Genomic DNA, 22740 nt, shown 5'->3' with positions numbered 1-22740 from the left:
TCCAGCAATGTCAGCAGCAGCAACAACAAAAGCGTCTTCAAATTTACAGAAGCAGTCCGTGAAGCAGTCAGGGAGCTGAGGAGACAGGGCAATCAAATAACCCAAAATAAATTAAAAAGAAAAAGCACGTGCAAGGAGAACAGAAACAAGCATTTAATTACACGGGTCATGCCACTAGACACAATGGTAAGAATTCAGCTCAAATTGTTCACCAGTCAGTCGGTAAATGCCTAGTATGGGTTAGCAAGGGAATTTGCAATTGCTTACAGACATTTTTACACAGATCTTATAAGGTGCTGACAAAAGATTAGCAAGAGTGCTCAGAAATCTTCCTCCATCGTGAAGCCTGGGAGAACAGGAGCCACTTAGAGAAAGGCATGAAACCCACCCACCTGCCTCTTCCCTCTCTCTGCTATGAGTCTTAAACTCTCTTATCTTAAACTGCTGGGGGAACGGTAACAAACACTGTCCTTTTCACATTACTGGTACAAAAATAGGCCACAGATCCTGATATGGTCCCTGAGCCTTACTTTTACTAACCCCTTGATGCTTGTTTCATATCTTCTCTCTCCAGTTATCCCAAACCTCCTCTCCCCCTTTCATTCTCAGCGAATGACCTTGTTTTCTACTGTTTTCCTGTGCCCATTATGTATTTCCTAGCTGTATCCTAGGTGCCTACTTCCTGGAATATGGAGTTGATTCAGTATCATATTTGTTGAATGAATGAAACTATGCAAATTTCCTTGTGCTGCATACTCAGCAGTCAATGGATACAACCTAAGCACAACCAAAATTAGGTTTATCTGTATCCTCACCTGCATTTGGTATTGTCACTATTTTTTATTTTACTCATTCTTACACATATGTAGTGATATATCATTATGGTTTTAATTTGCATTTCCCTATTGGCTAATGATGATGTACATCTTTTTGTGCTTATTTGCCATCTGTATGCGAAACATGTCTTTATGTATTTTGCTCCATTTCTATTTGAATTGTTTGTTTTATGAGTTTTGGGTCTTAGGACGTTCTTTGCATATTATAGATGCTAATTATTTTTCATATATATGGCTTGCAAATATATTTTTCCAGTCTGTAGCTTGTCTTTTCATTCTCTTAAACAGGGTCTTTTGTCAATTTTGGGGGAATTTCTGTCTAGTTCTTCTATTAACTAAGAGAACTAGGTGAAAATACTAATTCTAGTTTTTTGACAGAGGGATTCTGAAGTCTCCTAGTAAAATTATGTATTTGTACATTTCTCCTTTGACGTCTATCTCTTTTTCTTCACACATTTTGTAGCTCTATGTTTGGTGCATATGCATTTAGGATTGCAGGGTCTTCTTGCTGGATTTTTTAAAAAATAATTTAATGGTGACTTTTTCTTCCTTCTCTGATAATTTTGTTTGCTCTGAAGTGTGCTTTTTTCTGATAATGGCATTGTCACTTCTGCTTTCTTTTCATTACTGTGTGTATGATAAATTCATCATTTTCCATCCTTTCACTTTCAGCCTGACTTTATTATTACATTTGTAATGAGTTTCTTGTAGACAGTTGGGTATTTTTTTTTTTTTTTTAGACGGAGTCTCGCTTTGTCGCCCAGGCTGGAGTACAGTGGCCGGATCTCAGCTCACTGCAAGCTCCGCCTCCTGGGTTCATGCCATTCTCCTGCCTCAGCCTCCCGAGTAGCTGGGACTACAGGTGACCGCCACCTCGCCCGGCTAGTTTTTTGTATTTTTTTTTAGTAGAGACGGGGTTTCACCGTGTTAGCCAGGATGGTCTCGATCTCCTGACCTTGTGATCCGCCCGTCTCGGCCTCCCAAAGTGCTGGGATTACAGGCTTGAGCCACCGTGCCCAGCCAGGTGGTATTTTTAAATCCAATCTGTCAATGTATGTCTTAATTGTATATTTACCAGTTGGCCGCTTATATTTAATATGGTTATTAATATGCTAGTGTTTAAGTCTGCGATTTTATTTTGTGCTTTCTATTCTTTGTTTTCAATTTCTGTTTTTTTTTTCAACCTTCTTGTGGCAGAACATTTTATTTGAACATTATTTAGAGTTATATTTTGATTTATCTATTTTTTAAATATATCACTTTACAAAGCTTTTTTAGTGGTTCTAGCGATTATATTAACAATTTATTACAGTCTGTTGCTGCTGTTATTTTACTGTATGTTTTAATCATCAAACTTATTTTAAACTCAAGTTTTACACATATTTTATAAACTCAGGAAGAAAGTGAAAGCCTGTTTTATTTTCTCCATGTTTTTTATTTCTTCCTCTTTGATGTTCCAAGATTCCTTCTTTTATCATTTCATTTCAGTTTAGGGAATTTTCTTTAGCTACACTTTTAGAATAGATGTCTGTTCTAAAAGGTCTGCTGGCTGCATTTTTTGTTTTTTTTTGTTTTTTTTTTTAGTTTTTCTTAACTCAGAGAATGCAGTTTCTTTTCATTACTGAAGGATATTTTTGCTGGACATAGGATTCTGAGTTGATAGTTCCTTTCTTTCAGCATACGGCAAGTGTTGTGCCATTTTGTTCTGGCCCTCCATAGTTTCTGATGAGAAATCCATTGTTAGTTGAATTCTTTTTCTCCTTTAGGTAAGGTTTTGTTTCTCTCTTGTTGTTTTCATTTTTTAAAATTTAGTCTTCAAAAGTGTATCAAAGTAGGATGTTCAAAGCTCAAGTGTTTTCTAAAGTATGTTGTGTTTTAGTATGGATTTGTTTAGATTTTTTCTGTTTGAGATTTGCTCAGCTCCTTGAATATTTAGGTTTGTATCTTTTGCCATATATGTGAAGTCCAGTCATTATTTCTTTTTCTTTCTTTTTTATTTATTGATGTATTTATTTATTTTGAGACAGGATCTCACTCTGTCGCCCAGGCTGGAGTGCAAGGGTGCAATCTCAGCTCACTGCAACCTCTGACTCCTGGAGTCAAGGGATCTGCCTACCTCAGCCTTCTGAGATGGGCAACCACCATACCTGGCTAATTTCTTTGAATTTTCTGTAGACATGGGGTTTCACTATGTTGCTCAGGATGGTCTGAAACTCCTGGGCTCAAGCAATCTGCCTGCCCTGGCCACCCAAACTGCTGGGATTACAGGCGTGAGCCACCGTGACCAGCCTCAGTAATTTCCTTGAATTCTTTTTCAGCCCTGCCTCTTTCCCGTCTCCTTCCAAGACTCCAATGATATGAATGCAGGATCCTTCGTTAAAGTTCCACAGGTCCCTAGGGCTGTTTTGTTTTTGTTTGTTTGTTTTATTCTGTTAGCATCTGTTTTTTCTCTTTTGCTGAGATTGAGTAATTTCTATTGTTCTTTCCTCTAGTTTACTGGTTATTTTCTTCTATCTCTGCCATTCTCCTCTTGTACCATCCATTAAGGTTTTTTATTTTGATTATTTTATTTCTGAGTTCTGAAACTTTTGACTTTTCTTTATGTCTTCTATTTTTCTGCTGACACTTTTTCTTCTTCCAACTTCTGTTTTAGGTTCATGGGGTACGTGTGTGTGTGTTTGCTACATAGGTGAATTGCATGCAGTGGGGGTTTGGTGTATGGAGTATTTTGTCACCCAGGTAACAAGCGTAGTACTCAATAGGCAGTTTTTCAGTCTTCACCCTCCTCCCACCCTTCACCCTCAAGTAGGCTCCAGTGTCTGTTGTTCCCTTCTTTGTGTCCGTGTGTACTCAGTGTTTAGCTCCACTTATAAGTGAGAACACGCAGTATTTAGTTTTCTGTTCCTGCATTAATTCAGTCAGCATACTGGCCTCTAGCTCCTTCCATGTTGCTGCAAAGGACATTATCTTGTTCTTTATAATGGCTGCGTAATATTCGTGGGATATACGTACCACATTTTCTTTATCCATTCCACTATTGATGGCATTTAGGTTGATTCCATGTCTTTGCTATTGTGACTAGTGCTGCAGTGAACATACATGTGCATGTGTCTTTATGGTAGGCTAATTTATATTCCTTTGGGTATATACCCAGGAATGGGATTGCTGGGTTGAATGGTAGTTCAGTTGTAAGTTCTTTGAGAAATTTCCAAACTGCTTTCCACAGTATTTGAGCTAGTTTACATTCTCACAAGCAGTGTATAAGCATCCTCTTTTCTCCACAACCTCACCAGCATCTGTTATTTTTTGACTTTTTAATAATAGCCATTCCAGCTGGGTTAGTGTGGTTTTGATTTGCATTTCTCTAATGATCAGTGATGTTGAACACTTTTTCATATGATTGATGGCCACATAAATATCTAATTTTGAGAAATTTGTGTTCATGTCCTTCACCCACTTTTTTTTTTCATGTTTTAAAACAGTGACATTGTTTTATTACTATCCACAGGTGGGGCCTGCATGATGTGGTGGGTGTGCTGGGCTTAGGGGACGTGTGAGCTGTGAGGAGGAGATGATGACAGAAAGGCTGGAAAGAAAGGGGGTGGGTTTGAAGGCCAGGCCCAAGGGGTCCTCAGGTCCACTTCTGGGAAGGGATAGCCTTAAGGAAGGAGTCATGGCAAGCCACAGCTAGGCCACCAATCAGATTAAGAAATTCTGGGACGTCTAACTGCCCATCACTGTTGACATCCAGTTTCTTCATGCGGTCAAGGACACTGGGGTCCTTGTGGTTCTTTGTGAAGGCAGCCAGCTCTGTATTCAGGAAGCTGAATAACTCTGTATTCATGAAGCTTAGGAACTCCGTCTTGGAGAGACTGCAGTTGTAACCATCCTTTCCAGCATACTTCTGGAAAACAGCAATCAGGGACTTGATGCACCACTCAGTCTCTGTAGGACTGGAGATTTTTGCCATGTTGGAGCTGAGCGAGGCGCGGGAGGCTGTGACTGGGAGTGGCACGGAGTACTCATTTTTTAATAGGGTTGTTTTTTACTTTCGATTTGTTCCTTACGGATTCTGGATATTAGACCTTTGTCAGATGAATAGTTTGCAAATATTTTCTCCCTTTCTGTAGGTTGTCTGTTTACTCTCTCGGTAGTTTCTTTTGCCATACAGAAGCTCTTTAATTAGGTTGCATTTGTCAATCTTTGTTTTGTTGCAATCACTTTTGGCATCTTCGTCATGAAATTTTTGCCAGGGTTTATGTCCAGAAAGGTATTTTCTATGTTTTCTTCTAGGGTTTTCATTGTTTTAGGTTTTGCATTTCAGTCTTTAGTTCATCTTGAATTGGTGGTTGTGTATGGGGAAAAGAAAGGATGAAGTTTCAGTCTTCTGCATATGGCTAGCATCATTATCCCAGCATCATTTGTTGAATAAGAAGTCCTTTTTCCTATTGACTTGTTTTGTCAGGTTTGTTGAAAATCAGATGGTTCTAGGTGTGTGACTGTATTTCTGGGCTCTCTATTCTTTTCCGTTGGTCTATGTGTCTGTTTTTGTGCTAGCACCATGCTGTTTTGGTTATTGTAGCCTTGAAATGTAGTTTGAAGTTGGGTAGTATGATGCCTCTGACTTTGTCCTTTTTGCTTAGGATTGCTTTGGCTATTTGAACTATTTTTTGGTTTCATATGTGTTTTATTTTATTTATTTATGTAACCTTATTTATGCTGAAGGAGTATCCATATATGTTTTAGAATAGTTTTTCTAATTATGTGAAAAATGTCATTGGTAGTTTGATAGGAATAGCATTGAATCTGTAAATTGCTTTGGTAGTATGGTCATTTTAATGATATTGAGTCTTCCTATCCATGAGCATGGAATGTTTTTCCATTTGTTTTTATTGTCTCTGATTTCTTTCAGCAGTGTTTTGTAAGTCTCATTGCAGAGATTTTTCTCCTTTCTAGTTAGCTGTATTCCTAGGTATTCTTTTATAAGTTTTTTATTACTTTTTTGTGGCTATTGTGAATGAGATTGCATTATTGATTTGGCTCCCAGCTTGGACATTGTTGGTGCATAGAAATACTACTGACTTTGGTACCTTGATTTTACATCCGGAAAGTTTGCTGAAGTTTTAAAAAGACATATCTAGGAGCTTTTAGTCAGAGACTATGTGGCTTTCTAGGTATAAAATTATATTGTTTACAAAAAAGATAGCCGGGCGCGGTGGCTCACGCCTGTAATCCCAGCACTTTGGGAGGCCGAGGCGGGCGGATCACAAGGTCAGGAGATCGAGACCACGGTGAAACCCCGTCTCTACTAAAAATACAAAAAATTAGCCGGGCGCGGTTGTGGGCGCCTGTACTCCCAGCTACTCGGGAGGCTGAGGCAGGAGAATGGCGTGAACCCGGGAGGCGGAGCTTGCAGTGAGCTGAGATCGCGCCACTGCACTCCAGCCTGGGCAACAGAGCGAGACTCCGTCTCAAAAAAAAAAAAAAAAAAAAAAAAAAAAAAGATAGTGTGAATTCCTGTCTTCCTATATGGATTTATTTTCTTTCTTTCTCTTGATTGATCTGGCTGGGACCTCCAGTACTATGTTGAATAGGAATGGGGAGAGTGAATATCCTTTTGTTGTTCCAGTTCTCAAGGCAAATGCTTCTAGCTTTTGCCTGTTCAGTATGGTGTTGGCTATGAGTTTGTCATAGATGGCTCTTCTAATTTTGAGGTATGTTCCTTCATTGCCTACTTTGTTGAAGGTTTTTAAAATGAAAAGATGTTGAATTTTATCAAAAGTCTTTTCTGCATCTGTTTAGATAATCATGTGGGTTTTTTTTTTTTTTTTTTTTTTTTTTTTAGTTCTTTTATGTGATCAATCATATTTATTGGTTTGCCTATGTTGAACCAACCTTGCATCCTAGGAATAAAGCCTACTTGATCATGGTGGATTAGCTTTTTGATATGCTGATGGATTCAGTATGCTAGTGTTTCGTTGAGGATTTTGCATCTATGTTCATCAGAGATGTTGGCCTGAAGTTTTCTTTTTTACACTGTGACTCTGCCACATTTTGGCATCAGAATGATGCTGGCCTTATAGAATGAGTAAGGGAGGAATCCCTTCTCAATTTTTTGGAATAGTTTCAGTATGATTGGTATCTGCTCTCCTTATATGTCTGGTAGAATTTGGCTGTAAAGTCATCTGTTCCAGGACTTTTTCTGGCTGGTAGGCTTTTTATTGGTGATTCAGTCTTGGAGCTTGTTATTGGTCTATTCTGGGTTTTCATTTCTTTTTGGTTCAATCTTTGGAGATTATATATTTCTAGGAATTTAGCCATTTCTTCTAGGTTTTCCTGTTTGTGTCCATAGAGTTGTTCATAATAGTGTCTTGGAGTTTTTTGCTTTTCTACGGGGTCAGTGGTAATATCTCCTTTGTCATTTCTGATTGTGTTTATTTGGGTCTTCTCTCTCTTTCTCTTTATTAGTCTAGCTAGTGGTCTATTAAACTTACTTGTTCTTTCAAAGAATCAACTCATGGTTTTGTTGATCGTTTGTATGGTGTTTTGTGTCTCAATTTCATTCAATTCATCTCTGATTTGGTTATTTCTTATCTTCTGCTAGATTTTGGGTTGGTTTGCTGTTATTTTTCTGGTTCCTCTAGGTGTGATGTTAGGTTGTTAATTTGAGATCTTTCTAACTTTTTGAAGTCGGCGTTTAGCTCTGTAAACTTTCCTCTTAACACTGCTTTAGCTGTGTTCCAGCGATCCTGGTATGTTGTATCTTTATTTTCATTAGTTTCAAAGAATTTCTTGATTTCCACCTTAATTACTTTGTTGACTCAAAAAGTCATTCAGGAACAGGTTGTTTAATTTCCATGTAATTGTGTGGTTTTGAGAGATGTTCTTAGTATTGATTTCTGGTTTTTTGCGAGATTTTCTATTTCTTTGGTAAGCTTTTCAATTTTTCCATTTGTTTTAAGCATGCTCATTAAAGTATATTTATTATTGTTGCTTTAAAATCCTTGATAATGCTAATATTTCTTTCATCTCAGTATTGGAATCTATTTATTTTCTCATTCAGTTTGAGACCTTTCTGGTTCTTGATGAGTGATTTTCACTTGAAACCTAGACATTTTGAGTATTATGAGACTGGGTTTTATTTAATCCTGCTATTTTAACTGGATACCTCTGGCATCACTCAAGCAAAGGAAGGGGAAAGGGGGGAAGGCACCATCTTGTTGCTTTCAGGATCACCTGAGGTCAGGAGTTTGAGACCAGCCTGGCCAACATGGTGAAACCCTGTCTCTACTAAAGATACAAACATTAGCCAGACATGGTGGCGGGCACTTGTAATCCCAGCTACTTGGGAGGCTGAGGCAGGAGAATCGGCTTGAACCCAGGAGGAAGAGGTTGCAGTGAGCTGAGATCGCACCACTGCACTCCAGCCTGAGTGAAAAGAGCGAGACTCCATCTTAAAAAAAAAAAAAATGCCCAGGGAACGTAGAAGTCTAGCTTTCCCATTTGACCTTTGTTTATATGGTAGGGGTGGAACCACTTTTTTTTTTTTTTCCCTGTGGCAATTAGTTGGAGCAGAGAGATTATCATCTAAAGGTTTTCTGTATTTCTAGGCTGCCCCTTTTCTGGTCTTTGGACTTTTTTGGTACTTTTTGTATATTTGTCTCAGTCTGTTTTGTGCTGTTTGAACAAAGTATCTGAGACTAGGTAATTTATGAAGAATAGAAATTTATATCTCACAATTCTGGAGTCTAAGAATTCTGGAGTCAAAGGAAGTCCAAGATCAAGGTGCCAGCAGTTTTGGTGTCTGGTGAAGGCTGCTCTCCGCTTCCAAGATGGTGCCTTGATGTTGCATCTTCTGAAGGAGAGGAACCCTGTGTCCTCACATGGCAGACCTGTAAGAGGTGTCCATTACCTCTTACAGGTCCCATCTCTTAATACTATCACATTGGCCATTAAGTTTCAACACCTGAATTTTGGATGGGACACATTCAAACCATAGCAGTGCCCATTGGCGTTTCTGGATTGCCAGCCTCTTTAACTCCAAATCTGAGAAAATGAGGCACAGAGAGAGCCCATGGAACTCATAACCATGTTGTTCTTTGGGTCTCAAGTCTGTCTTCTCTCTACTTTTCAGAGTCTTATTATGTTTGATTTGTATATAACTCAAAGGGTTTTCAGTTGTACTTCAAGGGAGTAATCAGGAAAAGTACATCCACTCCATCTTCCCAATAGCAAACATTTGTATTACTTAAATATTTATATATTGTATTTTCATTTTCATTCAGTTCAAATTATTTTCTAACTTGTCATGTGATTTCTTCTTTGATCCATCAGCAGTTTAAAATTGTGTTATTATGGACACAGGGAGGGGAACAACACTCACTGGGGCTTGCAGGGGAAGGGCAGGGCAGGGGAAAGCATCAGGGAAAAGAGCAAATGCATGCTGGGCTTAATACTTAGATGATGGGTCAACAGGCGCAGCAAACCACCATGGCACACATTTACCTATGTAACAAACCTGCACATCCTGCACATGTACCCTGGAACTTAATAATAATTTTTAAAAACCTTCTAGAAACACATACACACAAATAACAAAATAAAATAAAATTGTGTTGCTTAATTTCCAGGTACTTGGAAAATTTCTCAGATTTTGATTTCTGTAATTTTAAATGTAATTTGCAATAGTAACAATTGGATAATATAGATCTGCCTAAGATTAAAGCCACAAATTTCTGCACCGACTTTCTCTGCATCCCTGCTTACTCTTTGGAGGCACTCTTCTGTTTTTATTTACTCTAGTGGCTATCTTCATAACTCTAATGTAAATGCAAAAACCCGAATGCAAAAACCTATTTCCTGTATCTTCAATTTCAGTTAATGTTGACTTTCTCTGTATATATAAAATGAGGGTTTAACTTATTACACTAGCCCCATTTCTCTCAGTGTTTGATAATTGGTATTTTTAATTTTTTGGTTATACCTGAATATTTTAATTACATGGTAAAGTTCTCTATTTCTTGTTTCATTAATTTCTAACAGTATGGTCCCAGTGACAACATTTTTAAAAATTATTCGACATGTTTATTTAATAATTAGTAAGCACAGTTTTCAATTTCTTCTCAACATTATGAAAAATGTCAAAAGTAATTATAATGTAGTTCAGTTGTTTTTAAAACTTGAGAGCATTATGAAGAACAGGACTTGTTCCCAGTCTTTTCACATCACAGAGATAAAAAATTGAGAGGATCTAGATTTACTCCAACACTACGTAGTACTGCAATGTTGAATTTTATGTTCATACTTACTGTGTTCACAGGAGATAAATTTCTCATTTACAAATAAAAATGTAAGTTTAGAACAGAATGTTTTAAAAAGGTAAAAGCATTCACTGCATACTATGTGCCAGCACTATACTTAGGACACATATGACTGTATATGTGAGCTCTTATCTCACTTCTCTTGTAGAATAGTTATTATTAAACTCATTTGAGAGATGAAGTGGTTGACAGCTGTTGAAGGATTTCTTGAGACCATAGAAACTATAACTTGTGGAGTCAGAATTTCAGTTCAATTCTGACATCAAAGCTATGTTTTTCCTACTATATCAGGCTGCATAATAAACCTATACTTATGAGACGTGGAAAGATGTTTATGATGTTTAGTGATGTATATTACCTTAACATTGATAATATGATCTCATTAGGTAGTATTGAGTAACTCTAATTTCATGTTTTAAATGCCTAGGGGGAGGACTGGAAAGATAATCACCAACATTTTTTTTTTTTTTGAGATGGGGTTTCGGTCTTGTCACCCAGGCTGGAGTGCAGTGGTATGATCTTGGCTCACTGCAGTCTCTGCCTTCCGATTTCAAGTGATTCTCCTGCCTCAGCCTCCTGAGTAGCTGGCAGCACAGGCGCCTGCCACCATGCCCAGCTAATTTTTGTATTTTTAGTAGAGATGGAGTTTCACTATGTTGGCCAGGCTGGTCTCGAACTCCTGACCTCGTGATCCACCCACCTTGGCCTCCCAAAGTGCTGGGATTACAGGTGTGAGCCACTGCGCCTGGCCAATCACCAAAATATTAAAAATGATTAGCTCTAAGAGGTGCTTGCTTTCTCTTTTCAAATCTTTATTTGTTGACTTTTCCCCACAGTGATCTCACATTAGTTTTCTAGAATGTATAATGTTATTTTTTAAAAACCTCTGAGACATGAACATTCTGTTGGAAATTTTTTTCTTGTGTTTGTTTTCCTTTGTCTTTGAACTTTTAAAAATAGCTTGCAGATTGGAAACAACTGGTCAATTAAATCTTCTGCTTGGTTAAAATTGTAATGGGCATATTCTGTTCCAGTTTTTATAATATCTTTTATATATTTTCTGAAAAAATAAATTCAAGGATCTAAATGAAATGAATTATGAAACGTTTCTATAAATCTTTGTATTTTTCTATTAATCACCATGTTTTAATTATATATTTTTATATTGACTTACAGTTACTATTATTATATTACAGAATTGGTTACCACATATGTAATATTTTTCTATATAGAAGCATAATGTATAATTTTGAAGTGACTGATTCCCAAGTGAAATGATCTAAATAAACTTGTCAGAGTTTATAATGTTTAAGGCAACCATCACAAAATGGTATTTTGGAAAGATTATTATGAAGAGAATGTATTTTCCTTCATTATCTCTTTGTTTTTATCTTTTTTAAGGTAGTCATAGCCTCCTGGTATCGCACATTCATGGGAATAATGAATTTATTTGGACTAGAAACTAAGACCTGCTGGAATGTCACCAGAATAGAACCTCTTAATGAAGTTCAAAGCTGTGAAGGCATGTTTCTTCCAAAAATGCTGTCATTTGTAAACATTCATAATCATTTAATAATATTATGATTCACTTTTAAGAATTATTGTAAAATACTGTTGTTGATTTAAAAAAATTAGAACTGACTCACCTCAATGAGTATTTTACATTTTAAAGTAGTTTTCTGAGAAGGCTGTGTGCTTACAAATTTGAGTACAAATTTTGGAATTTGAGTATTAACATATCCCATTGTCAGGCAATCTTGACTGTAAGTTAGTCTTCTGTTTCAGAATGTGAAGATACAGAAAGATGTTTTTTGGGGTAGCTTCAATATATAAATTTTGAGGATAGACTAAATAGTCAAATATCTATTTGTAATAGCTAATGTATAAATTTATTCATACATATTTAAAAATCAGATATGCAATAATAGATTGATTTAGATTTTTTTTTTATATATGCTCATAGTCCATGAGTAGTATTAATAAAACTCTTCCTATTTATCTTCTACATTGGTTTCTTTGTCAAAGAACTGCTTTTGGAATCATCTAACAGCTTTCCAGGATACATAGTGGTCACTTCCATTTAAGATGTTTGCATTTCAGCACTTTTACAATTCAAGTACGGTGCTGTCCCTTGAGACTCTTGTTCAGAGCCACATATATCTCTTTTCATAACACTAACACTGTTGTTTTTTCTTTATTTCTTCAAATTCTTAAGAACATGACTTACTATATTTTATGAATAAATTTTTAGACTTGTAACTACATTCAACTCTTGGGTTATAAACTAAATCTATTTTCCTTACATTTTTTACTGATTCCCTCAGTAAAAATAGAATTGATGAGGATATTTGAGGGGCAGTTATACTTTTTTGTGTACGATGTAAAGGATTGGAGAAAATGTCTCATAAAATGAGAGACTTAGCAATGATTCAGTCAGCTAGAAGGTGTGACCCTGTCTGAGTGGTGAAAATGATCACCTAAGTATGGTGTTAGTTACATTCCCGATAAGTGATAGGTTCGTGTTTGGCACTTGGCACACCGAGATGAACCAGCTAGGCGTGGAGCCTTACCCTCATCGAGTTTATGCTGTAAGGGGGCTGTTAGCAGTTACAACTGTGATGGATATTATAAATAAGAAAATAAGGTTCCCGACATTAGGAGTAAGAGAGGGTAAGTATTTTAAGAATAGGGAATAGCATATTCAAATATCCTGAAGCAAGAGAGAACTGAGAGAAGGCTAGAATTCCTGGAAACAATGGAGAAGAAAATGATGTGAAATGGTGCTGGGAATATAAGGAGGATCAGATCATGAAAGGCGTGCACTGGCGAAGGATTTTATACTTTATCCATTGAAGAATTTTAACAGATTTTCATTTTAAAACATTATTTAGTCAATGGTATGGAAAGAATATTAGAAAAGGGACAAAAGTAGGTTCAGGGAGACCAGGCAGGAGACTTCCTCTATTCTCAGCAAGTGACTGCAGGAAAGATAATGTGGAAATGCCTGGGTGTGAGAGAGATTTTGGAAGTAGAATGGACGAGACTTGGTAATTGTTTGGTAAGAGAGGGGAAGGTGAGTGAAGAATCGTGTGAAACACAGTTGGGTTTCTAGCTTAAGTAACTGAGCTCCTTTGAATGGTAAGAAGCATTTGAACAGCAGCAGGTTTGTATTGTTATGTTTCATTGTGTATGCATTAATTTGAGGTACTTAAGACACCTCAGAGTGGGGACATGAAGTGGCTATCTGGGTATGAGAATAAGGAGAAAGTTCTGGATTAAATGTAGAGTTGGAGTCATCTGTATATAGATCATTGGAGCCATGGATGTGGAAGAATTTCTTTATGGAGAATGTGCAGATGGAGAAATAGAGGGGGCATATGACAGAGCCTAGGGTGGTCCAATATTAAAGAGTGGTACATAAAACAAGAGAAGTTACTAGAACTGACTGAAAGGAGTGATCAGAGAGGCAGGGGGAATCAGAAGGCCAGCCTTCAGACCTTGACTCCAGCCAGTTAAAGTGAAATAACCTTTGACAAGTTGAATATCCTATGTTCTGTTTTCTCAATCATAAGAAAAGTATTTTTATACCAGCTAATATCATAAACTTGTTCTGAGAAAAATGTGGGATGATTGTAAAGTACATATTGCCACACACATACACACATGCACAATCTTCTATATGGAATATACTAAGATTCTAGCTATACATAATAATGGATCAAATGACTGGATCGTTTCGTATAGACTAAAGCTGTATCCTGAAGTCAAAACCATATCTTAACTCTTCCTACAGCCTAGCAAAAGATAAAGATAATGCAATGGTTTTTCTTTCGTATTCATTAAGTGGTTCTACAGACAGTTCCAGACACTGAACACTAGCAGCATCAGCTAAATAAATGTGAATCCCCAACAAATCATTACAGTATAATAGTAATTCCTTAGAGGAAAGTACAAATGCAATTATAAAAAGTATAAAGTGTAAGTGTAACTATATAATACCTCATTAAGGGTGAGCATACATATGTGTATGTGTATATATATACACACACATATATATATACACACACACGCATATATATGTGTCTGCATACACACACACACACACACACACAAACTCTTATAAGGGTAAAGAATTAAAACACAGCAGCAATCTGGAAAGCAAATGCTTTCAGCAAATTCATGAGCTCTTGATTGCAAAGCACTGAGATAATTATGCTCAATTGCTTTAGAGTCATATATTCATTAAACACTGATTATCTGTATCTTTTCAAAGGATTGGGAGATCCTGCTTGCTTTTATGTTGGTGTAATCTTTATTTTAAATGGACTAATGATGGGATTGTTCTTCATGTATGGAGCATACCTGAGGTAAGACTACTACTGAATTAAGAGACCTTCCAGTGGGCTTATACAGACTGGCTGATATTTGTTGATTAAATGAAAAGGAAAATTAACGAGATTAGATTCATATCAGGAAAGTTTGTGGATTTGTTTGATTTTTTTCAGAAGCTTAACCAATATCATGTAACCAGAAACTGGAGATGTCACTAAAACTCTATCTCAAAGGCATCCCTTTTATCCTGTAAGGATTTTTTTTAACTAATTAAGATTTCCTAACAAAGGCTTTAATGGAATATCTCCTAGTTCATGTGTAAAATTAATAAATTATTGGAGGAGATCTTTGGTTAGCAGTAATAGCAGCTTATTTCTTTTTTTAATTTTATTTATTTATTTTTATTATACTTTAAGTTCTAGGGTACATGTGCACAACGTGCAGGTTTGTTACATATGTATACATGTGCCATGTTGGTGTGCTGCACCCATCAACTCATCAGCACCCATCAACTCGTCATTTACATCAGTTATAACTCCCAATGCCATCCCTCCCCCCTCCCCCCTCCCCATAATAGGCCCCGGTGTGTGATGTTCCCCTTCCCATGTCCAAGTGATCTCATTGTTCAATTCCCACCTATGAGTGAGAACATGCAGTGTTTGGTTTTCTGTTTGCTGAGAATGATGGTTTCCAGCTGCATCCATGTCCCTACAAAGGACACGAACTCATCCTTTTTTATGGCTGCCTAGTATTCCATGGTGTATATGTGCCACATTTTCTTAGTCCAGTCTGTCACTGATGGACATTTGGGTTGATCCCAAGTCTTTGCTATTGTGAATAGTGCCGCAATAAACATACGTGTGCGTGTGTCTTTATAGCAGCATGATTTATAATCCTTTGGGTATATACCCAGTAATGCAATGGCTGGGTCATATGGTATTTCTAATTCTAGATCCTTGAGGAATTGCCATACTGTTTTCCATAATGGTTGAACTAGTTTACAATCCCACCAACAGTGTAAAAGTGTTCCTATTTCTCCACATCCTCTCCAGCACCTGTTGTTTCCTGACTTTTTAATGATTGCCATTCTAACTGGTGTGAGATGGTATCTCATTGTGGTTTTGATTTGCATTTCTCTGATGGCCAGTGATGATGAGCATTTTTTCATGTGTCTGTTGGCTGTATGAATGTCTTCTTTTGAGAAATGTCTGTTCATATCCTTTGCTAACTTTTTGATGGGGTTGTTTGTTTTTTTCTTGTAAATTTGTTTGAGTTCTTTGTAGGTTCTGGATATTAGCCCTTTGTCAGATGAGTAGATTGCAAAAATTTTCTCCCATTCTGTAGGTTGCCTGTTCACTCTGATGGTAGTTTCTTTTGCTGTGCAGAAGCTCTTTAGTTTAATGAGATCCCATTTGTCAATTTTGGCTTTTGTTGCCGTTGCTTTCAATGTTTTAGACATGAAGTCCTTACCCATGCCTATGTCCTGAATGGTATTACCTAGGTATTCTTCTAGGGTTTTTATGGTATTAGGTCTAACATTTAAGTTTCTAATCCATCTTGAATTAATTTTTGTATAAGGAGTAAGGAAAGGATCCAGTTTCAGCTTTCTGCTTATGGCTAGCCAATTTTCCCAGCACCATTTATTAAATAGGGAATCCTTTCCCCATTTCTTGTTTTTCTCAGGTTTGTCAAAGATCAGATGACTGTAGATGTGCGGTATTATTTCTGAGGGCTCTATTCTGTTCCATTGGTCTATATCTCTGTTTTGGTACCAGTACTATGCTGTTTTGGTTACTGTAGCCTTGTAGTATAGTTTGAAGTCAGGTAGCGTGATGCCTCCAGCTTTGTTCTTTTGACTTAGGATTGTGTTGGCAATGCGGGCTCTTTTTTGGTTCCATATGAACTTTAAAGCAGTTTTTTCCAATTCTGTGAAGAAAGTCATTGGTAGCTTGATGGAGATGGCATTGAATCTATAAATTACCTTGGGCAGTATGGCCATTTTCACAATATTGATTCTTCCTCTCCATAAGCATAGTATGTTCTTCCATTTGTTTGTGTCCTCTTTTATTTCACTGAGCAGTGGTTTGTAGTTCTCCTTGAAGAGGTCCTTTACATCCCTTGTAAGTTGGATTCCTAGTATTTTATTCTCTTTGAAGCAATTGTGAATGGAAGTTCATTCATGATTTGGCTCTCTGTCTGTTACTGGTGTATAAGAATGCTTGTGATTTTTGCACATTAATTTTGTATCCTGAGACTTTACTGAAGTTGCTTATCAGCTTAAGGAGATTTTGGGCTGAGATGATGGGGTTTTCTAAATATACAATCATGTCATCTGCAAAGAGGGACAATTTGACTTCTTCTTTTCCTAACTGAAAACTCTTTATTTCTTTCCCTTGCCTGATTGCCCTAGCCAGAACTTCCAACACTATGTTGAATAGGAGTGGTGAGAGAGGGCATCCCTGTCTTGTGGCAGTTTTCAAAGGGAATGCTTCCAGTTTTTGCCCATTCAGTATGATATTGGCTGTGGGTTTGTCATAAATAGTTCTTACTATTTTGAGATACGTTCCATCAATACCGAATTTATCGAGAGTTTTTAGCATGAAGGGCTGTTGAATTTTGTCAAAGGCCTTTTCTGCACTATTGAGATAATCATGTGGTTTTTGTCTTTGGTTCTGTTTATATGCTGGATTACGTTTATTGATTTGCGTATGTTGAACCCGCCTTGCATCCCAGGGATGAAGCCCACTTGATCATGGTGGATAAGCTTTTTGATGTGCTGCTGGATTCGGTTTGCCAGTATTTTATTGAGGATTTTTGCATTGATGTTCATCAGGGATATTGGTCTAAAATTCTCCTTTTTCGTTGTGTCTCTGCCAGGTTTTGGTATCAGGATGATGTTGGCCTCGTAAAATGAGTTAGGGAGGATTCCCTCTTTTTCTATTGATTGGAATAGTTTCAGAAGGAATGGTACCAGCTCCTCTTTGTACCTCTGGTAGAATTCGGCTGTGAATCCATCTGGTCCTGGACTTTTTTTGGTTGGTAGGCTATTAATTATTGCCTCAATTTCCGAGCCTGCTATTGGTCTATTCCAGGATTCAGCTTCTTCCTGGTTTAGTCTTGGGAGAGTGTAAGTGTCCAGGAAATTATCCATTTCTTCTAGGTTTTCTAGTTTATTTACATAGAGGTGTTTATAGTATTCTCTGATGGTAGTTTGTATTTCTGTGGGGTCGGTGGTGATATTCCCTTTATCATTTTTTATTGCGTCTATTGATTCTTCTCTCTTTTCTTCTTTATTAGTCTTGCTAGCAGTCTATCAATTTTGTTGATCTTTTCAAACAACCAGCTCCTGGATTCACTGATTTTTTGGAGGGTTTTTTGTGTCTATCTCCTTCAGTTCTGCTCTGATCTTAGTTATTTCTTGCCTTCTGCTAGCTTTCGAATGTGTTTGCTCTTGCTTCTCTAGTTCTTTTAATTGTGATGTTAGGGTGTCAATTTTAGATCTTTCCAGCTTTCTCTTGTGGGCATTTAGTGCTATAAATTTCCCTCTACACACAATAGCAGCTTATTTCTAATTGTATTCTCTAAGGATGAAATTAAGAAAGCAGTAGGAAAAACTGTGTATCACATGTGGTGGGCACTTACATCTGCTAGCCTGTCTATCTTGATAAGAGTACCACAATGAAGCAGCAGTGAGACCTGTCTCAGGTGATAAGTTGAAATTAATTTCAACGGTCATGTGTTTTGCTCCCACACTTAATTGCTCCCTGAGAGAGCTATATCAGCTAGTTTCTGTCAATGAAAACTAAGGTGAAGCAGTTTTGGTTACATCTAGAAAAGTATCTGCCTTTCTCACAAAAAGACAGACTTAGCTGCCCCTTCTCTGTTTCTTCCTGCTTTTATTACACTAGGATGTCATGCCCAGAGCTGCAGCAGTCATCTTGTGACCATAATGGAAAGGCATAAAAATAGGAGATTTATCTGGCCTACCATCCTTCTGCTACTGAACCAATGCCAACAGATACTTATCTTTCATTTTCTTGTTGAATGATATAATAAACCACATCCATATTGTGTGAGCCACTTTTGTTAGGTTTTCTGTTTCTTTCAGTGGAACATATTCCTAGCTGAATCATCAGATTTCTTTACAATGTTATTCTTGTTGTGCAAAACATTTAAAATTAAAATTAATTAATAGCTTTACTCTTTCAACAAATATTTGTTAAGTTTTAACAGGGCTTTTGTCGATATAGAGATTAGTAAATATACATACTCTTTGTTTTAGGAAGTTTTCAGCATAAAAAAGACTAGCATAGAATCAATGAAAACTAGTGACATAGTCAGTGTTGTACCAGGGATACTATCCAGCACAGTACATAAAAAGAAAAGTAGTAATAAGTATAAGCATTGGAAAACTTGAAAAAAAAAAAAAATAAGTGTTTTTAAAAGTCGATTACGTCGTATATCTAGAAAAATTTTTAAAGTTTATGGATAAGTATTTGCAATAATAAGAAAATTTACAATGTTACTAGATGTAAACATTAATATTAAAATTCAAAATGATAAATTTTATACTTTAGCATCAAATAGAAAATGAAATTTTAAAAGGATGCTATTTAGAATAGCATTAAAAGCATGACATTCCTCAGAATAAATCCAACAAAAGATATATATGACAGCTATGGGAAAATTATTAAAACATTCCTGAGATATGTCTAGGAAAATCTGAGTGGAGAGATATTCCACATTCATTGATTGAAGACTTGATGTTAAAAAGATTTATAGATTCAATGCTCTACCAGTCAGAATTCCAACATATTTTTTGTTGACTTTGATGAGCTGATTTAAAAGTTATTCAGAAATGCGAAGAGCCAAATACAGTCTAGGTATTCTTGAAAAAGAAGGATTTGCACTATCAATTGTTGCTATATTATAAAGCTAATGTAAAAAGACACTATGATATTGGCACAGGAATAGACAAATAGATAACTGAAATAGAGTACAGCCCAGAAGCAGAAATGTACATTTAAAGGCATTCGATATATGGAAGAGTGAGTATCGCAGATTGGTGGGTAAGGAGGACAGGCATTTTAATAAATAGTGCTGGAATAATTGGGAGATCATATGGAACAAGGAGAAATTGGAACTATATAAATAATAAATCCAAGCTGGATTAAACACTCAAATATGAAAGACAAATTTATGAAGTGTTCAGCATATAATATAGAAAAAGTCACTTGGAATAAGAAATGATTTCTTAAACAAGATACAAAAATCCAGCCATGAAGAAAAACTGATAAATTGGATGGAAAGAACTTCAGTTCCTCAAAAGAACAATAGGATGAAAAAAAAAAAACCTCCAAGTGAGTGAAGATATTTACAAAGTATATACCCCACCTACTATCCAGAAATTCCATTAATTAACTTGATAAATATTTATTGAAAGCCTGTTGTGACTTGGAGCACTGTTCTGGGTGCTTGGAATACAGAACAGAAATCTCTGTCCCTGTGAAGTTTATATTAGAGTGGGAAGATAAAGACAAAAAAGAAAGACAACCTGATAGAAAAATGGACAAAATGTTTATGAACTGATATTTCCCAGAAGAACACCAAATGGTCAATAAACATATGTAAAGTTGACCACCATCATTAGTCATGAAGAAAATACACATTCAAACCACAGTGAAATGCCAACTCACATCTAATAGATTGATAAAGGAGCTTTCATCCACCACAGGTGGACACATAAATTGGTACAACTATTTTGGTGAACAGTGTACATTATCTGGTAAAGTTGAAGGTATAGATACCTTGTAACTCAGCAATTCTAATTTAAAGTATATATTCCCAAAAAAAGTCTTGCACATGTGGACTAGGAAGTACATACAATAATATAGTAGCATCATTTGCAAAAGCTTCAAACTGGAAACAACCCAAATATCCATTAACAGAGAAATGACTACATTTTGGTTTATTAACATGGTGGAACAGTATACAATAATGAGAATGAATGAACTATACGGCTACACACAACATGGTTGATTCTTACAGATATAATTTTGAATGAGTGAATCCAGGTACAAAATTTTTAAAAATACTGCATTCTTCCATTTGTATGTTGTTTAAAAACAGATTAAAGTAAATCATAATTTGATATGTATATAGAAAGAGTTATGTTGATAATCTCAAAAATCAGGTCAGTAGCTGATTCTTATCTTGGAGGCTGGCAAGTGGAGACTCAGTATATTCTCTATTTCAGTTAATTATATGGTGACTACATGGACGTTCCCTTTACAGTAATTCTATAAGCTAGAAATTTTACACACTTTTCTATATGCCATATAGAAAAATATAAGCTCATTAAAGTATTTTGAGGGAAAAGGATTGCTTTGAGATTGTTTGGGCAGGTTTAAAAATGTTCTATTTTTTAAAAAAAGTTCTATTTTTGGGCTGGGCACAGTGGCTCACGCCTGTAATCCCAGCACTTTGGGAGACCGAGGCGGGCGGATCATGAGGTCAGGAGATGGAGACCATCCTGGCTAACATGGTGAAACCCCGTCTCTACTAAAAATACAAAACAATTAGCCAGGTGTGGTGGCAGATGCCTATAGTCCCAGCTACTCGGGAGGCTGAGGCAGAAGAATTGGCTTGAACCGGAGAGGCAGAGGTTGCAGTGAGCTGAGATCGCACCCCTGCACTCTAGCCTGGGTGACAGAGCTAGACTCCTTCTCAAACAAACAAACAAGCAAAAAACCAAAACAACAACAAGAAAAGAAATGGTTTTTATCTTTCATCTGATTTTTGTATTCTGCATTATTGCTTCTCTGGCACTCAAGTAAAGAATATTTGCAGTAGTTTAGACAGTTCTAAGTTAATGCTACATGAAACTGTCAGACTCTTGTCTTCATCTCTCAATCCCTTAAATCCAATTTCAAAAGATAAAAAGTTGCCTTTATTCAGAGTATTCAAAGGATGTGATCTAGACTCTAAAGTGCTAGCTTGTTTCTTAAAAAATATTTTATGTGGCTGGGTGCAGTGGTTCATGCCTGTAATCCCAGCACTTTGGGAGGCCGAGGTGGGTGGATCATGAGGTCAGGAGTTTGAGACCAGCTTGGCCCACGTAGTGACACCCCATCTCTGCTAAAAGTAAAGAAGTTAGCCGGGCATGGTGGCATACGCCTGTAATCCCAGCTACCTGGGAATCTGAGGCAGGAGAATCGTTGGAACCTGGAGGCGGAGGTTGCAGTGAGCCGAGATTTTGCCATTGCACTCTAGCCTGGGCAGCCGAGCAAGACCCCATCTAAAAAAAAAAAATCATTTTATGTTCACACGTTATGTATTTTATTTAGAAAGTATTTTAGCTATGATAAATTATAAAATTGAGATTAATTTATATGTACACTTTTTAGAATTGTACATTCAGGATTTAAACATCAACCACATGGGTATGGTTTTGTACTATTATGTTTTAAATATGATTTAAACTATGGTTTTAATTTGATCGTATACTCTTTTTTTTTTTTTTTTTTTTTTTACAGTGGGACTCAACTAGGAGGTCTTATTACAGTACTGTGCTTCTTTTTCAACCATGGAGAGGTTTGTTTTCTAGAAAGCAATTTTTAAGAAATAGAAGGGGCTACAGAGGAACAAGGAAATATACTCATCAAAACAATATATAATTGTATATACTACTTATGATTTCACAATATTTTAAAGACCTTTGTGTTATAAGTTGATATTTTAATCATGTTGATTGAAATGTTTAAATAGCTAGAATTTCAAACATAAAATCTCTTGCCTTATTTTTAGTAAATATATACATGCACATATATTCTGTAGAGAAAAGGAAATACTGTACTTGTTGTGTTGAATCATGTCATGCACATTAGCTGATGTATTCCCACTAAACATTTTTTGTGGGTGGTGGCAGCCTCACCATACAAGTTATGAAATTTAAATTTAGAGAAAGTTAAGTTACTTATCCACATTCCATATTTACTACATGATGAAGCTGGATTTCCCATTCTATGTCTGTCTACCTCTAAAATCTCACATATATATATTATTTTATATTTTATAAATTATAAAATTATATTTTATAAAAACATATATTATGTGTTATATATAACATATATATTCAACTTTTTTATTGTGGTAAGAATAAGTAACATGAGATCTGCCCTCTTAACAGATTTTTAAGTGTACAATACGGTATTAACACAATATTGTATAGCAGATCTCTAGACTTACTCATC

At 36.4% G+C, this 22740-nt stretch overlaps 3 protein-coding genes across 5 annotated transcripts in view; 2 read left to right on the top strand and 1 right to left on the bottom strand.

The window, feature by feature from the left end:
* LOC126950095 (probable C-mannosyltransferase DPY19L2) overlaps nucleotides 1-22740 on the top strand; it is a 92984-nt gene that overhangs the window by 12644 nt on the left and 57600 nt on the right. For all 3 annotated transcript variants that reach the window (XM_050783272.1, XM_050783271.1, XM_050783273.1), the window contains exons 5-7: nucleotides 11558-11678; nucleotides 14430-14523; nucleotides 22024-22081. In XM_050783272.1, coding sequence (XP_050639229.1) covers nucleotides 11558-11678; nucleotides 14430-14523; nucleotides 22024-22081 — 273 coding nt within the window. The remainder of the gene's footprint in view (nucleotides 1-11557; nucleotides 11679-14429; nucleotides 14524-22023; nucleotides 22082-22740) is intronic.
* Nucleotides 3391-6036, bottom strand: LOC126950106 (protein S100-A11-like). Its single transcript, XM_050783293.1, has one exon. The coding sequence runs from the start codon at nucleotides 4804-4806 to the stop codon at nucleotides 4468-4470; it is 339 nt and encodes a 112-aa protein (XP_050639250.1). The 5' UTR covers nucleotides 4807-6036; the 3' UTR covers nucleotides 3391-4467.
* The window catches only part of LSM5 (LSM5 homolog, U6 small nuclear RNA and mRNA degradation associated), a 298060-nt gene continuing 288063 nt past the window's right edge, over nucleotides 12744-22740 (top strand). Inside the window, exon 1 of the mRNA XM_050783292.1 lies at nucleotides 12744-12753. The gene's annotated coding sequence lies outside the window, so the exon portion shown is untranslated. The remainder of the gene's footprint in view (nucleotides 12754-22740) is intronic.

Source organism: Macaca thibetana, chromosome 3 (assembly GCF_024542745.1).
Source record: "Macaca thibetana thibetana isolate TM-01 chromosome 3, ASM2454274v1, whole genome shotgun sequence".
Classification (NCBI taxonomy): Eukaryota; Metazoa; Chordata; class Mammalia; order Primates; family Cercopithecidae; genus Macaca; species Macaca thibetana.
The sequence above is the reverse complement of the archived record's forward strand: the minus strand, read 5'-3'. Positions and strand labels throughout refer to the sequence as shown.

Coding starts and splice junctions, on each gene's coding strand:
- LOC126950106 (XM_050783293.1), bottom strand. CDS start 4,806: ATGGCAAAAATCTCCAGTCCTACAGAGACTGAGTGGTGCATCAAGTCC.